Genomic DNA, 17258 nt, shown 5'->3' on the forward strand with positions numbered 1-17258 from the left:
ATTTTACAAAAACCATGGCATAATTTCAAATCTTGACCCGAGATGATAATTATGCTACATCATAATTTCCATGTGCCAACCTGGGCGGAATCCAAGTGGATTCACTTGTTAGTAAGGTAAAGGAAACATTTTAAACATTTTAAACTTACCCTGTACATACAAAAGCCCCAAATACGTCCTTCGCATAGGTGTTCAGAAGACCCTAATCCAGATAAATAATCCATTCAATGGTAATGATCTGTCAGTATTTTCCACTCGGGCCTTCAACCGATCCACCTGGTCGGGAGTTTGCAGTACGGCAGGTGCCCGTTCGGTGAGCTGAGAAAGTTCTCCAAGTTTTTTGTTGTATGCGCACAGCCCTTTCTCCAAGACGCACAGCCCTTTCTCTCAGGTGCCTTTCAAAGTCTTTTCAGCTTATCTCAGAAGCTTTGTGATCCATTTTAAGTAACAATACTTATCTCCCACTCTCAATCTACTTTATGATGACCTGAACGCCGACATTACCTGGGGTTTCTGCACATACGCACCGATCATTCTGGGACAGAATACATCATTTCAAAAGTACCATATTGATCACATCTCCCAATTCTCGGATCACAGCTTCAAATGCAATTGATTGTGCTCATTCTAATTTTCATTTTCTACTTAAGTCCTTCTGAGGTCTCCTCATACCATTGTTCGGTCGGTGTTTGGGAATGTATGAGGTACTTTCCTTCCAAAGAGCATCTCATGCAACATTATGCTCTTTATTGCCTAATTCGTTGTGAAATTGAAGACATTAAGGTGTGAGGACTCTTCAAGCGAATGTGAAACGCCTCTTACACTCGTATTTACCTCCGTCACCGAAGGCGGACGGCAGTTGTTTTCACCCCTATCTGTTTGTCTGTCTATTTGTCTGTGAGCAGAATATCTAAAAAAGTTGTGGACTGATTTGGACGACATTTTGTGGACAGTTTAGGTGTGCAACAAGGAGGAATTGATTCCATTTTGGTTAGGATGCAAATCTTGATCCGGACACGAGAATCTTTTTACATTTTCAAATGATTTTTCACCATTGGCAGGTCGGGCCAAACAGAGACATATATAGCATGCTATCTCAAAGTCAAAAAGTTATGGACAGATTATGATAAAACTAAGTGGATGAGTTGGGTAGGAAACAAGAACAAGCCGATTAGATTTTGGTTCAGGTCCGAATCCAGAAACAGCCTTTCAGTGGGATACAAAACGTAAAGTGTTCACCAGGTGGAGGTATGCTCTCTACTGAGTGCCGTTCCAGTTGGCACCTGTTTATGGCAGCATTTGTCCGCTGGATGACGATGAAGGAAATGCTTCGAGTTGCACCAATTTGTAAGAAAATCGAGACATGGTGTGAATCTCATTTTTAGTTTTGGGTTCATGTGGGAAAAATGCGAGTGGAACTTACAGGGAGGTCGTGGAGAACGTAGTCAATCGTACGGTCAAACTAAGGAGTAAGTCACATTTGCTCTACGGCTAGGATACAGCGGCCGTATCCCCCATAAATTGACAGAAACGTGCGGTGGCCGCAGAGTTTCTGAGGTGGCCTCAGGGTGGCCCTAGGGCGTATGGCTATATTTTACAGGCCGTAGGGGTCGCCGTGGAATGATAGCGCGGAGTTATAACTTTTTTCATTTCTAGGGTGGCCGTAGCAATTCGACAAGCCATAGCCATGACAACTGTAAGTGCTGTTGTACATATGAAAAAGAACTGGTATATATACCCACTCGTTACCGTCCGTCTGGCCGCACGTTCGCCCTAGGGCTCCCCTGCGGTCACCTTGCGGGCACCTTGAGGCTACCTCGCGTCTGCCTTGAAAATTCTATGGCCGCCGCAGGGACGCCCTAAGGTCACCGTGCGACATCAAATCAAAGATCGTACGGCACCCCCACGTTTTCGGTCTCCACAATTTATACATACCCCGTGCGGCTACCCGAAAAATAAAAACATATGTGACTGCTACATTGTGTGACCATGGAAATACTGCGGCCGCCCTAGAATTGCTAGTGGCCGTAGATTTTTTAGACCCTACGGCCGCCGAGCCAAATGTGACTGAAGCATTAGCAACGTTCGTCTGGGTTTTTTCCAAAAGTGTAACTTTCACATTCAACTGGCCTTATTGTAGTTTTTGTTGTGTGGAATGTCATTATCCTTATTGTGTGACTCCAGGCCGGGAGATTTATACTGTTGAGACTACAAAACGCACTCTTGTTTACCTCCACCACCAAAGATGGAAGGAGGTTATGTTTTCACCCCTGTCTGTCTGTTTGTCCGTTTGTCTGTCCGTTTGTGAACAAAATATCTCAAAGAGTTGGGGACGGATTCGGACAAAACTTGGTGGACCGGTTGGGTGTCTGACAAGGAAGAATCTATTCGATTTTGGTGAAGATCTGAATATGGATTCGGATATGAGAATTATTTAATTTTTGACGTGATTCTTCACCATTGAGAGATCGGGCGAAAAATGATACATAGCAGGATATCTCACAAAGTTATTGATGGATTTGGACGAAACTTGTTAGACAGGTTGTGTGTTTGACAAGGACGATTCGATTCGATTTTGGTGAAGATCCGGATCCGGATCCAGCTAGTCGAATTTTTTAAGTGATTCTTCACCATTGAGTGATATGGCCAACCAGGTGGAGGTATGCTCTCTACTGAGTGCCGTTCTAGTTTTAAACTTGTGCTGAGGCCAAAATAAAGTAAGCGGAGGTATTTGGTGAAGACAAGAGACATAGCGATATTGAGTTTGCAGGTTCTGGCACCTGATCATCATCATATGTTCTTTACAGAGCGTTGATTCGATTGAAGCAGTCTCTTGGCAAGGGTGGTACTCGATCGTTTGTCTTTGCCTTCTCAGTGGTCAGTCATGGCAGGAATTTCAATTTTGTTTCGAGTGCTGGTGTTAATTTGCCAAATCTTAGCTAAAGACTCTGAGGGATCTTTAATGGCCGCCAACAACCAGCACTGGCAGGCGAGTTCTGGCTTAATGCCCTTGGACAATGTATATATATGTGTACATTTATGCCTCGGCCCTGCATGGGAAGCATCAGCGTGATAGTTTATAACCAGGTGAGGAATCAAACCCAAATTAGATGACTACAACGCGAATCTACTCCCCAAAAGTGATCCTGCCATCCCACGTGGCCTGTTGGTTTAACACAAACAATTTACATCGCGGTTAACCAGGAATGCATCAAAAACCTTTCAGATCGGGACTCTCCTATCGTACAAACAAGACCCTAGAAAGTGTCAGGTCCCTTGTAACCGATGGGAAATATCAATCATAATACGAAATTGACATTTGGATGCTGCAGAGCCGTTTCATCTTTTCTGTTCGTATGAATTTGTCGAAATCCTCTTATTTCTCCCCACTCAATGTTTGCCTTGTCCTGTACACGATAATGGGGTCACCAAAGACCACGGTGATTCTCGGGTTAAATCCACAGAATCTTGGCTGCTTGCTGCACTGGAAACTTTCAAGCCGTATCTCGTATTCTCCTTTTGCTTCATAATAATAAAACAAGCAGCCTCCGAGAAACAGGAAGCATTCATCTCTGGCTCTGGCAAAAACATGTGAGAGGAGGTAGATCAGTAGGATGAGGAGCGGATTGGGTGGTCAGAGTTTTCAGAAATATCGTCGCCTTCACCACCACTCGTCGGATTACCTTGTGATAGATCTTGTCGTTTCTTCCCTGAGAGTGGTGGAATTGGAGTGTGACATCATTTATCTTCATGCACAGTTAATTATGGTATTTTTAGAGACAAATTATCAGACTTTTCATCGCCAGTTTGTTTTTCGCCTTTATATTTATGGATGCCACTTAGGTTTATAGATTTGTAAAATCATGCTGTCATTCTTTCATGCATTGGTGAATAGACATGTGTTTATTTAATTCCTTAAGCTTGTGTGGCTGGAAAGTTTGTTTCACTCGAGTGCAATCGCTGATATTAGATGTTGTGTGTCTATTTGTTTGGAAAAGTGTTTTGTTTTCTTCGAAATTCTATTCTTGATTTGATTGAGGGTGTGATTGGTCATCGTCGGTTGTTTGCGGCGCATGACTGTGGGTTAGCATCAGTTCTTGCAGCGGCACCGCTGATGTAGTGCCCACTGTAAGTTAGAGCAAGAATTTGGAATTTTTAGAATGGGTTTATGGAAGGACTTCCATACCCGAGGTTAGAGCAAGAATATGGAATTTTTAGAATGGGTTTATGGAAGGACTTCCATACCCTAAGTTCGAGCAAGAATTTGAAATTTTTAGAATGGGTTTATGGAAGGACTTCCATACCCCAAGTTAGAGCAAGAATATGGAATTTTTAGTATGGGTTTATGGAAGGACTTCCATACCCTAAGTTAGAGCAAGAATTTGGAATTTTTAGAATGGGTTTATGGAAGGACTTCCATACCCTAAGTTAGAGCAAGAATTTGAAATTTTTAGAATGGGTTTATGGAAGGACTTCCATACCCTAAGTTAGAGCAAGAATTTGGAATTTTTAGTATGGGTTTATGGAAGGACTTCCATACCCTAAGTTAGAGCAAGAATTTGGAATTTTTAGTATGGGTTTATGGAAGGACTTCCATACCCTAAGTTAGAGCAAGAATTTGGAATTTTTAGTATGGGTTTATGGAAGGACTTCCATACCCTAAGTTAGAGCAAGAATTTGGAATTTTTAGTATGGGTTTATGGAAGGACTTCCATACCCTAAGTTAGAGCAAGAATTTGGAATTTTTAGAATGGGTTTATGGAAAGACTTCCATACCCTAAGTTAGAGCAAGAATTTGGAATTTTTAGTATGGGTTTATGGAAGGACTTCCATACCCTAAGTTAGAGCAAGAATTTGGAATTTTTAGTATGGGTTTATGGAAGGACTTCCATACCCTAAGTTAGAGCAAGAATTTGGAATTTTTAGTATGGGTTTATGGAAGGACTTCCATACCCTAAGTTAGAGCAAGAATTTGGAATTTTTAGTATGGGTTTATGGAAGGACTTCCATACCCTAAGTTAGAGCAAGAATTTGGAATTTTTAGTATGGGTTTATGGAAGGACTTCCATACCCTAAGTTAGAGCAAGAATTTGGAATTTTTAGAATGGGTTTATGGAAGGACTTCCATACCCTAAGTTAGAGCAAGAATTTGGAATTTTTAGTATGGGTTTATGGAAGGACTTCCATACCCTAAGTTAGAGCAAGAATTTGGAATTTTTAGTATGGGTTTATGGAAAGACTTCCATACCCTAAGTTAGAGCAAGAATTTGGAATTTTTAGAATGGGTTTATGGAAGGAATTCCATACCCCAAGTTAGAGCAAGAATATGGAATTTTTAGAATGGGTTTATGGAAGGACTTCCATACCCTAAGTTAGAGCAAGAATTTGGAATTTTTAGTATGGGTTTATGGAAGGACTTCCATACCCTAAGTTAGAGCAAGAATTTGGAATTTTTAGAATGGGTTTATGGAAGGACTTCCATACCCTAAGTTAGAGCAAGAATTTGGAATTTTTAGTATGGGTTTATGGAAGGACTTCCATACTCTAAGTTAGAGCAAGAATATGGAATTTTTAGAATGGGTTTATGGAAGGACTTCCATACCCTAAGTTAGAGCAAGAATTTGGAATTTTTAGAATGGGTTTATGGAAGGACTTCCATACCCTAAGTTAGAGCAAGAATTTGGAATTTTTAGAATGGGTTTATGGAAGGACTTCCATACCCTAAGTTAGAGCAAGAATTTGGAATTTTTAGAATGGGTTTATGGAAGGACTTCCATACCCGAGGTTAGAGCAAGAATATGGAATTTTTAGAATGGGTTTATGGAAGGACTTCCATACCCTAAGTTAGAGCAAGAATTTGGAATTTTTAGTATGGGTTTATGGAAGGACTTCCATACCCTAAGTTAGAGCAAGAATTTGGAATTTTTAGAATGGGTTTATGGAAGGACTTCCATACCCGAGGTTAGAGCAAGAATATGGAATTTTTAGAATGGGTTTATGGAAGGACTTCCATACCCTAAGTTAGAGCAAGAATTTGGAATTTTTAGAATGAGTTTATGGAAGGACTTCCATACCCTAAGTTAGAGCAAGAATTTGGAATTTTTAGAATGGGTTTATGGAAGGACTTCCATACCCTAAGTTAGAGGCAAGAATTTGGAATTTTTAGTATGGGTTTATGGAAGGACTTCCATACCCTAAGTTAGAGCAAGAATTTGGAATTTTTAGAATGGGTTTATGGAAGGACTTCCATACCCAGGAAAAGCTGGACAGGTGGTCAGAGGGCTGAGAGGGTAGAGGGAGCTGTACCGGAGGATAGGTGGTAAAGAACAGAGAGGACACTGACCTGTCTGCAATGTGAGGGCAACAGGCCTTGTGCTATTGATAGCCGACTGGTTCATCTTGGTGCTATAATCTATGAAATTTTGAGCGTAGGCCTACATGAGCGTCATTGCAATCAGATATGAAGAAGCTTGGTTTTGCTTCAGGGTTCATTAGGTTGTGCCAAAGAAATATTTTTACCTTTCAGGCCTGATCCTTGCCATTCATGGATGCTCCCCACCAGTTGTGAAATGGCAATTTCCGGTACCTTGTTTGACCTGCAAGCAACATTATTTGTTTTGACTGAAATAAGTCATAAATGCAAAAGATTAAATTATTTTATCTCATCTTCCAGAAGTTAAACGTTTTTGACAGCTTTTATGGCGTAGGTGGTCAGAGGGCGGAGAGGGTAGAGGGAGCTATACCGGAGGATAGGTGGTAAGGAACAGAGAGGACACTGACCTGTCTGCAATGTGAGAGCAACAGGCCAAGTGCTATTGATAGCCTACTGATTCAGGTCTTCGTAATAGGTCTTCTCTTTGTGATGTCCATCGGAGGGACGGCACACACATTGATGTCTCGCCCTGCCTGCAAAGCACTACGTTGACAGTTTATAGTTGGGTCCGGATTCAAACCCAGGCTAGACAGCTCGAAGGTGAAAGCGTACACCTCGAAGATATCCTGTCAACCCTTAGGACCCATGTGGTATAATTCAATTTATCGAATCCTGTGGTTATCATCCAATGCCAGTGGCGATGCCTGGACGCGATAAAATGATCTTCCCTGTCGATAATCATCTGGATGCAAATGATCGCACCGTATCTTCCACAAGAGCCGGGTTCAAGGTAGGTTAAAAAAATTCAGGTTAAAAAAAATCCAGGTTCAAAAAAATCCAGGTTCAAAAAAATCCAGGTTCAAAAAAATCCAGGTTAACAAAAATCCAGGTTAAAAAAATCGAGGTTAAAAAAAATCGAGGTTAAAAAAATCAAGGTTAAAAAATCCAGGTTCAAAAAAAATGGAGGTTAAAAAAAATCGAGGTTAAAGAAAATCGAGGTTAAAAAAAATCCAGGTTCAAAAAAAATCCAGGTTAAAAAAAATCCATGTTAAAAAAAAAATCGAGGTTCAAAAAAAATCGAGGTTCAAGAAAAATCCAGGTTAAAAAAAAATCCAGGTTCAAAAAAATCCAGGTTAAAAAAAATCCAGGTTAAAAAAAATTTCCTTTTATGGATAGTCAAAAGGGTCACCTTTTAATAGGACCCTTGCAGTTCTATCAGATAATAAATAAATGTTTGGCTTGCAATGTAAGATGTCATCAGTGCGGCTATGATAATGGTATACGTAACTTAATTTGACACAAGTAGAATTAATGAGAATGTGTTTGCCAACACAACGATGTGTTTAAATGATTCTGCAGATGTTCAATGAGGCTTGATATCATATTTTATTTAGAACTGCTCGGTTTTTTTGGTGGGGGAGGGGGGTTTGGGTGTACTTTGTGCATTTAGTGTTGCAATGCGGAAAGTATCCATGTCACACAATTGCACACTCAAAGTTTGTTTTACCCAATGATCTGTGCAATCATAAATTGAATAAACTTTGTTCTGTATCGAGACTGATTTAACGAGCAGACCCTGAAGTTATTTCACCTCGCCGTCAATCCGACATTCACTGTACTTGTGTTTTTAAGTGGGTATAGCGGACATCTGCCCCTTTCATTGGTCAGGTGAAGTCTTCATGTAGTGATCAGGACACCTTCCATCCTTAAGTCTACACTCAAGTCTTGTGCCATCCCAGTTGTCACCTGGGAACTTCAGGCCACAAACAGGTCGGCTTGGCATAACATTTGCCGCAAAGGCCTGGACCACTGTGAATGTGGGAGATTTGCTATCGAGAGACAGCAGAGGCAAGAAAGGAACACCTGCTAACGTCCATCTCCGCAAGGACCAGTCTATACCTCAAATGTTTGTGGGAGACACTGTGGGTCCCACCTTGGACTATACAACCATCACACAACGCACAAGGGATGAATGATACCATACTCATGGATGCATCACCCCCTGCCTATCAATCACTGGAATGACAGTTGATGGGTTGGAAATGGCACCCAAAAATGGCAGTGCAAAGTCATATAGTCTCCCTCAGGGTATCTTCTCAGCACAGGTAAAGTCTTTGAAACAGAATGCTCGTCCCTACGAAGAGATAGTGTCGGTCTACATCTGCAGATAAGGTAAACATTGGGTTATGTTAACTAAAGTTTGATAAGAGTGTGTTTATTACCCTATATACGTCTTTCCATAGTCTTCATTTATTTTCATGAGATTATCATAATTTAAAACAATTTGTTGTGGTTATACTAAAATAAACTGAAACTATTGAATATCTACCTGGTGTTACTTCTCAATGGCCTAGATTTACTGAACCTCTCCATCTTGTAACTTTGTTCTCTCTTCTCTACTCCTCATGCCCACCCTTGTGCCAATGTCACCATTCTGCCATGGCTGCGAGCAGGGGCTACGTGTCTCTGACAAACAGGACCTACTTCATCAAACCACTGGAAGGGTCTGTGAATGGCCGACACCACATCTCACTGCTGGAAAATGTTTCCTTTTACAATGGGACGTGTAACCATGAAATACTGAGGAACTCCTCACATTACCCTGCACGGCAAAGGCATGGTTACCAACTGAGACCTCTAAATAATAGGGTGAGTGTTTGTTCTGTATGTGAGTGTGTGTATATATATATATATATAGTCACACGGCTGCATATATATACACATATATATATATATATATATAGTCACGTGAAAAAGTAAGTACACCCCATGTAAAGTTTTGACTTTTTCAACATATTTCAACATACAGCTATTTGATCTTCATTTCAACAATATTGATAGATAAAGGTGATATAATATAACAAATATCATGAAACATTTACATTTTGTAGTCCATTGTATAATTTAAATAAACATAAATGCAAATTTCGCATGTGGAAAAAGTAAGTACACACCGTCATTTATCACTACTTCAAATACCTAAAATTAGAATCAGGTGCACCAGCTCAGGTGCAAATGATTAGAAATCGTTGGAGAGGATCTTCGAGGAATCTGTCTTATTTAAACCTCAGACATTTAGTTTGGTTTGCGCTATGTTGTTGAAGTGTGCGGCGTCACCATGCCGAGATCAAAAGAGCTCTCTGAGGCCTTCAGAAAGAAGGTTAAAGATGCCTACGAGTCTGGGGAGATATTTAAAAAGATCTCCAAACAATTTGAAATCAATCATTTGACTGTCCAGAAGATCATCATCAAGTGGAGAAGATTCCAAACAACTGCCAACTTGTTCAGGCCAGGCCGACCCAGCAAGTTCAGCCCGAGAGTAGACTGCAAGATGCTGAAAGAAGTGTCTAAGAACCCCAGAATGTCATCACGGGACCTACAGGTAGCTCTTGCCACTGTTGATGTCAAAGTGCACGAGTCTACCATTAGAAAGAGGCTGCACAAATTTGATCTACATGGGAGGTGTGCCAGGAGGAAACCTTTGCTGTCCAGAAAGAACATCAGGGCAAGACTAAAGTTTGCCAATGAACACCTCGGCAAAGACCAGCACTTCTGGAACAATGTGCTCTGGACAGATGAGTCAAAGGTAGAGCTATTTGGCCACAGTACCAGAAGACATGTTTGGCGAAAACCAAAGACAGCATTTGACCACAAGAACCTGATACCAACTGTAAAGCATGGTGGTGGAAATATTATGGTTTGGGGCAGCTTTGCTGCATCAGGGCCTGGGCAGCTCACCATCATAGAATCCACTATGAATTCTTCATTGTACCAGAGGGTGCTTGAGGAAAATGTGAGGCCATCTGTCGGAAAGTTGAAGCTCAACCGAAGGTGGACCTTGCAACATGACAATGACCCTAAACATACCAGTAAATCCACCAAGGAATGGCTGAAAAGAAGGAAATGGAGGGTTCTGGAATGGCCAAGTCAATGCCTGGATCTAAATCCCATCGAGATGTTGTGGGGGGATTTGAAACAAGCTGCGCATGCTGTGCAACAATTTTTTGTTGACTAAATTATTGCTAAGTCAAGTTTTCATTGTTTTTTGTTCAATTAGATCACCTTTATCTATAGATACTGTTTAAATGAAGATCAAATATTGATATGTCCACATATGTTAAAAAGATTTTAAAAACATTTCATGGGGTGTACTTACTTTTTCCACATGCGAAATTTGCATTTATGTTTATTTAAATTATACAATGGACTACAAAATGTAAATGTTTCATGATATTTGTTATATTATATCACCTTTATCTATCAATATTGTTGAAATGAAGATCAAATAGCTGCATGTTGAAATATGTTGAAAAAGTCAAAACTTTACATGGGGTGTACTTACTTTTTCACGTGACTGTATATATATATTACAAATTTGTACTAACGATAGTTTCAATGAAGTTCAGTTTCCATCACTCAGTTGTGTTCACTGTGGTCTGTTGAAATTGTTTTCAGTCCACGTGCACAAACACTGGGAACATTTAGTCTCCTTTTGTGCTGTTTTGGCCTCCAATTTGACATTGTCAAGATTAGTTACCAACATTATCATCTCATTTTTGCCCTTTTACAAAGTTAAACCAAACAGGACATAATTATCTGACCCTGTGCTGTGCATACAGTAAATGTGGTGAATCTATTGTTTAATTTTACATAACATTACAAAAACAGTCAAGTTGACCTCTCCATATAAGTACTGGAATTAAAACACACTTAAGGCTCCAGTAAAATATCAGGGCATTTTGTCTCTCTCTGATGGAATGGAGTCACTCGGCTGCATGTTGGAGTATAAATGGTCGGCCTTTTCACTACTGCATATCTAGAAAAGTAAGTTTTTTTAAACCTGGTGTTAATGTTTTTATACCTGGTGTTAATGTTTTTATACCAGGTGTTAATGTTTTTATACCAGGTGTTAATGTTTTTAAACCTGGTGTTAATGTTTTTATACCTTGTGTTAATGTTTTTATACCTGGTGTTAATGTTTTTATACCTGATGTTAATGTTTTTATACCTGATGTTAATGTTTTTATACATGGTGTTAATGTTTTTTACCTGGTGTTAATATTTTTATATCTGGTGTTAATGTTTTATATCTGGTTTTATTGTTTTTATATCTGGTGTTAATGTTTTTATATCTGGTGTTAATGTTTTTATATCTGGTGTTAATGTTTTTATATCTGATGTTAATGTTTTTATACATGGTGTTGATGTTTTATACCTGGTGTTAATGTTTTTATATCTGGTGTTAATGTTTTTATATCTGGTGTTAATGTTTTTATATCTGGTGTTAATGTTTTAAAATCTGGTGTTAATGGGTTTTTTTATATCTGGTGTTAATGTTTTTATATCTGGTGTTAATGTTTTTATACCAAGTGTTAATGTTTTTATACTGGGTGTTAATGTTTTTATACCCAGTGTTAATGTTTTTATACCCAGTGTTAATGTTTTTATACCTGGTGTTAATGTTTTTATACCTGGTGTTGATGTTTTTATAAAGGGTGTTAATGTTTTTATACCTGCTGTTAATGTTTTTATACTGGGTGTTAATGTTTTTATACCCAGTGTTAATGTTTTTATACCCAGTGTTAATGTTTTATACCTGGTGTTAATGTTTTTATACCTGGTGTTGATGTTTTTATACCAGGTGTTAATGTTTTTATACTGGGTGTTAATGTTTTTATACCCAGTGTTAATGTTTTTATACCCAGTGTTAATGTTTTTATACCTGGTGTTAATGTTTTTATACCAGGTGTTAATGTTTTTATACCGGGTGTTAATGTTTTTATACCAGGTGTTAATGTTTTTATACTGGGTGTTAATGTTTCTATACCGGGTGTTAATGTTTCTATACCGGGTGTTAATGTTTTTATACCCAGTGTTAATGTTTTTATACCAGGTGTTAATGTTTTTATACCTGCTGTTAATGTTTTTATACTGGGTGTTAATGTTTTTATACCGGGTGTTAATGTTTTTATACCCAGTGTTAATGTTTTTATACCAGGTGTTAATGTTTTTATACCAGGTGTTAATGTTTTTATACCAGGTGTTAATGTTTTTATACCGGGTGTTAATGTTTCTATACCGGGTGTTAATGTTTCTATACCGGGTGTTAATGTTTTTATACCCAGTGTTAATGTTTTTATACCAGGTGTTAATGTTTTTAGTCCGGGTGTTAATGTTTCTATACCGGGTGTTAATGTTTCTATACCGGGTGTTAATGTTTTTATACCCAGTGTTAATGTTTTTATACCGGGTGTTAACAAGTGTTTTGGATAAGTGAGATATGTTCAACAGACCTGTGAGAGGGACATCGTTGGTTATTATTCATTCTGGCAACAAATACCACAGGTCTCTGTATCCTTCTATACGTCGTCTTGGTTAACTTTAACCATGTGCTAGTTGTGTTTTGGCTTGAACCCACAATTTGTTCCCATTATTGAGCCCCCAAAGGGAGAACACCACCCTGATGTGGTGTCACTTTAGCCCCATCTGAAGCTTAGCGAGATAAAGAGGACATTTCTTCTTCATCCAAGTTTATGTGTGTAACGACATTGTGATTGCTAAACAGTAATACTGTATCTCATATCTGATACCTGGTGTTTTTGCTTTTTCATTGGTGTTCTAAAGCAAGACCAAACAGCTATAATTCAATTTATTCATGAATTTTTCTTTCATTCTCTTGAATAATTCAATGAAGTCGACAAATTCATATTTTTCCTATAAAAGCTTTAGTCTCAATTTTCTCATACAATTTTCCCATTTATGGTCAGACATCTTTGTTGGTATCATTTTCATTTCATAGCTGTCTGGTCCTGCTTTAGAGTACTCGATTGGGGGGAAAGATTCATTAAATTCAACTTCATTACAACAATCAGACCGTGAGACTTATCCTTATATTATGAGATGCCAATGACACAGGTCCTGTATTGGTGCGGTGGCAGCAGGGGGTGCTGCATTGTGGAGCCAGGGATATTAGCCAGCACCCTCATCTGATGTAATCAAATCGGTATAAAATTACCAGGACACCTTTTGGAAGAAACGACCTTTGTGCCTTTACAAAAATCACCGAGATACTCTAGGAAGCCTGCAATTTTGTATCCTTGTGCTAAAGCGCAAGAAAGAGGCGGATTGGTGGTTATAGGGACTAAGCTAGTTGTATAAAAGGTCAAATGTACAAACTGGAGAGACCATTAAGTGATGGTGGGTAGTTGAATGTGATTGTGAAGCTTAGTGTTGTGTAAGGTAACAAGGTAGGCCTTGTGGTAGAATGTGTGTGACCTTGTAGGAGCAGGGGTTGAGCAGACAGGTGAAAAGGCAGGTGTAAGATCAGAAGAGAGATAGTGGAAGACTGCTAGGCCACTAGCCTGTCTTTGGTCAGAAAAATTCAGACTCTGAGACGCAGTCTTCTGCCACAAAATGACAAAAACACAGAGATCCTCAGATCCATGGCATCAGAGAAGGGTGAAGGGTGGTAAAGGGGAAGCAAAAACACCAGCCCATCGTGGGGAGAAATATTACATTGCACTTCATGTGACAATCTTGTATACTTTTACAATCTGAGGACAGCAGAGGAATTGGGATCTGGCCCTGCAGAGGATTCTGAAAGAGCAGGTTGGAGGATCTGCTCATGACAGGTTAGAGCTGATAGTGAGGCCCAGGAGGTCCACAGAGCTGATAGTGAGGCCCAGGAGGTCCACAGAGCTGATAGTGAGGCTGGCAGGATAGAGCTGACAATGAGGCTGGCAGGATAGAGCTGACAATGAGGCCCAGAGAGGCCCACAGAGCTGATAGTGAGGCTGACAGATTAGAGCTGATAGTGAGGCCCAAGTGGCTCACAGAGCTGATAGTGAGGCTGACAGGTTAGAGCTGATAGTGAGGCCCAAGTGGCTCACAGAGCTGATAGTGAGGCTGACAGGTTCTAGCTGATAGTAAGGCCCAGGAGGTCCATAGAGCTGATAGTGAGGCTGACAGCTTAGAGCTGACAATGAGGCCCAGAGAGGCCCACAGAGCTCATAGTGAGGCTGACAGATTAGAGCTGATAGTGAGGCCCAGGAGGTCCACAGAGCTGATAGTGAGGCCCAGGAGGCCCACAGAGCTGATAGTGAGGCTGACAGATTAGAGCTGATAGTGAGGCCAAGGTGGCTCACAGAGATGATAGTGAGGCCCAGGAGGTCCACAGAGCTGATAGTGAAGCTGGCAGGATAGAGCTGATAGTGAGGCCCAGGAGGTCCACAGAGCTGATAGTGAGGCCCAGGAGGCCCATGGAGGTGAAAGTGAGGCAAACAGCTTAGAGCTGATAGTGAGGCCCAGGTGTCTCACAGAGCTGATAGTGAGGGTGACAGGATTGAGCTTATATTGAGGCCCAGGAGACCCACAGAGCTGATTGTGTGGCTGGCAGGATAGAGCTGATAGTGAGGCCCACAGAGCTGATAGTGAGGCCCAGGAGGCCCACAAAGCTGATAGTGAGGCCCAGGAGGCCCACAGAGCTGATAGTGAGGCTGACTGGTTAGAGCTGATAGTGAGGCCCAAGTGGCTCACAGAGCTGATAGTGAGGCTGACAGGTTAGAGCTGATAGTGAGGCCCAGGAGGCCCACAGAACTGATAGTGAGGCTGACAGGTTAGAGCTGATAGTGAGGCCCAAGTGGCTCACAGAGCTGATAGTGAGGCTGACAGGTTAGAGCTGATAGTGAGGCCCAAGTGGCTCACAGAGCTGATAGTGAGGCTGACAGCTTAGAGCTGATATTGAGGCCCAGGTGGCTCACAGAGCAGATAGTGAGGCTAACAGCTTCGAGCTTCTATTGAGGCCCAGGAGGCCCACAGAGCTGATAGTGAGGCTGACAGCTTTGAGCTGATATTGAGGCCCAGCTGGCTCACGGAGCTGATAGTGAGGCTGACAGGTTAGCAGGTTAGAGCTGATAGTGAGGCCCAGGAGGCCCGCAGAGGAGATAGTGAGGCTAACAGCTTCGAGCTTATATTGAGGCCCAGGAGGTCCACAGAGCTGATAGTGAGGCTGACAGCTTAGAGCTGATATTGAGGCCCAGGTGGCTCACAGAGCAGATAGTGAGGCTAACAGCTTCGAGCTTATATTGAGGCCCAGGAGGCCCACAGAGCTGATAGTGAGGCTGACAGGTTAGCAGGTTAGAGCTGATAGTAAGGCCCAGGAGGCCCAAAGACTGTACCTCTCACAGAAGCTGACAATAGTAATTGATTGGTCTAGCTAGACCGATATATCTAAATTTAAACGAATACTCGGTAGCATTAAATAAATAAACAATGAAGGGCCCCGGACCTCTTGTTTTGATCTCTGAAGGAGCATGCCAGCATGAACTGTCCTTGGAAATAGTCAAATTTATGGTCAGATATCTTAGGGTAAGGGAAGAAAGAGGTCTTGAGGTCTGCTGTGATATCATTCATCCATTACCTTGCTTATTATGGGGGAGAAGGCTGACTGGTCTGTAGTGAAGATGGTTCCTTTTGGCAACCTTGTTATGAATTAATATACATTAAAATTGAGAACGTTTCCATCTATGGCTTCCTCCCCCTGATGGTGCAGTGTTCCTTCAATAGACATGCTTGGTTATCCTTCTTTGTGCCGACCAGATTTGCCACAAGGTATCAATTGTCTTTACTTGTTCTGGAGACATTGTTTGCAGCAGGATCCATTTTTTGTGTAAAATTATACTCATGATGGCCGAGAGGTACACACGCTCACCTTGAAGCAATCTTGCGTGAGATCGAATCCCGAACCAGCTATAAACTGTCATCTCGGTGTTTCATAGGCAGGGTGGTTTAACCCTTGGATGCAGTGATTGGGCCTCGAAGGCCCACAAGGTTTTTTTTGTTGCAAAAACTATGCTGTACAATTATTTTTTTTGGAATGAGCCTCATTTTCACCGACTTTCATGTTGTTACACAAAATTCAGTGATGTTAATAAATAAAAATTCATTCAGGCTCATGGGAAAATCTTCATTCTTCACTTATAACCTGAAAATCTGACACAAATGCAGGCCTGGGGCCTTCGAGTCCCCACATAAATGTTATTGCACGACTATATTATATCATTATTTTCTTGTTATGAGCCTCATTATATGCTCCTATAACTTGGTTACAAATAATTCAGTGACAAAAATATGAAAATTTAAAAACATTACACGAATACATTTGTGGGGCCTCTGAGGCCCAATGGCTGCATAGGTGTAGGATTTTTGACAGTTGTGGACATATACATTATAAATAAAAGGATTAGTGAATCATATTTTTTGAGCAAATACTCCTCCATGAGCCTCAACCTTTTAGAGAAAAAAAGTTGAAAACCCAAGAACAAAAAAAAAAAATTCCAAAAAAAAAAGAAAAGATTCATTACTTGTATGGGATTCTTCCAACTAATAGGATCAATAATTAATTCGCATTTTCTGAGAAAATACACATGCATGAGCATCGACTTGGATTGAGAAAGGATATTAAAGAGAAAAAATATATAAAAAAGTATAATAAAGTAAAACAGTACACGAATACATCCGTTGGGCCTCCTTCTCCGAGGCTGCGTTTATGTAGGATTTTTGACGCCTGCATCTAAGGGTTAAACATGTGTGTGTAGTCCCTTGAATGGACGTTAAACGTGTGTCCTATATGCCGGCATTTGTTGGTGGCCAATTAACGATCCTAAGGTGTCATTCTACCTAGAGTAGGTGAGCTATACCCGACACCCTGAACAAATTACAAATTCCTGCCCTGACTTCTTGAGCCGGAGTGGTGACCCGTCTGCTCTGCATATAGTACGGTGCATGATGATGATGGGGGTGAAGATGTTGAAGTTGACCTCCATTTTGATTAGCTCTAGCAGTATTCTTTTTATCCTTTATATCTTCTTTATATCCTGGCGAATAT

At 40.6% G+C, this 17258-nt stretch overlaps 1 protein-coding gene across 1 annotated transcript in view; it reads left to right on the forward strand.

Moving 5' to 3' along the window:
• Window positions 1-17258, forward strand: part of LOC137423810 (disintegrin and metalloproteinase domain-containing protein 12) — a 974424-nt gene that overhangs the window by 631584 nt on the left and 325582 nt on the right. Inside the window, exon 6 of the mRNA XM_078773544.1 lies at window positions 8827-9022. Within this exon, the coding sequence (XP_078629670.1) occupies window positions 8827-9022 (196 nt within the window). The remainder of the gene's footprint in view (window positions 1-8826; window positions 9023-17258) is intronic.

This window comes from Myxine glutinosa, chromosome 3 (genome assembly GCF_964187855.1).
Source record: "Myxine glutinosa chromosome 3, kmMyxGlut1.1, whole genome shotgun sequence".
NCBI lineage: Eukaryota > Metazoa > Chordata > Myxini > Myxiniformes > Myxinidae > Myxine > Myxine glutinosa.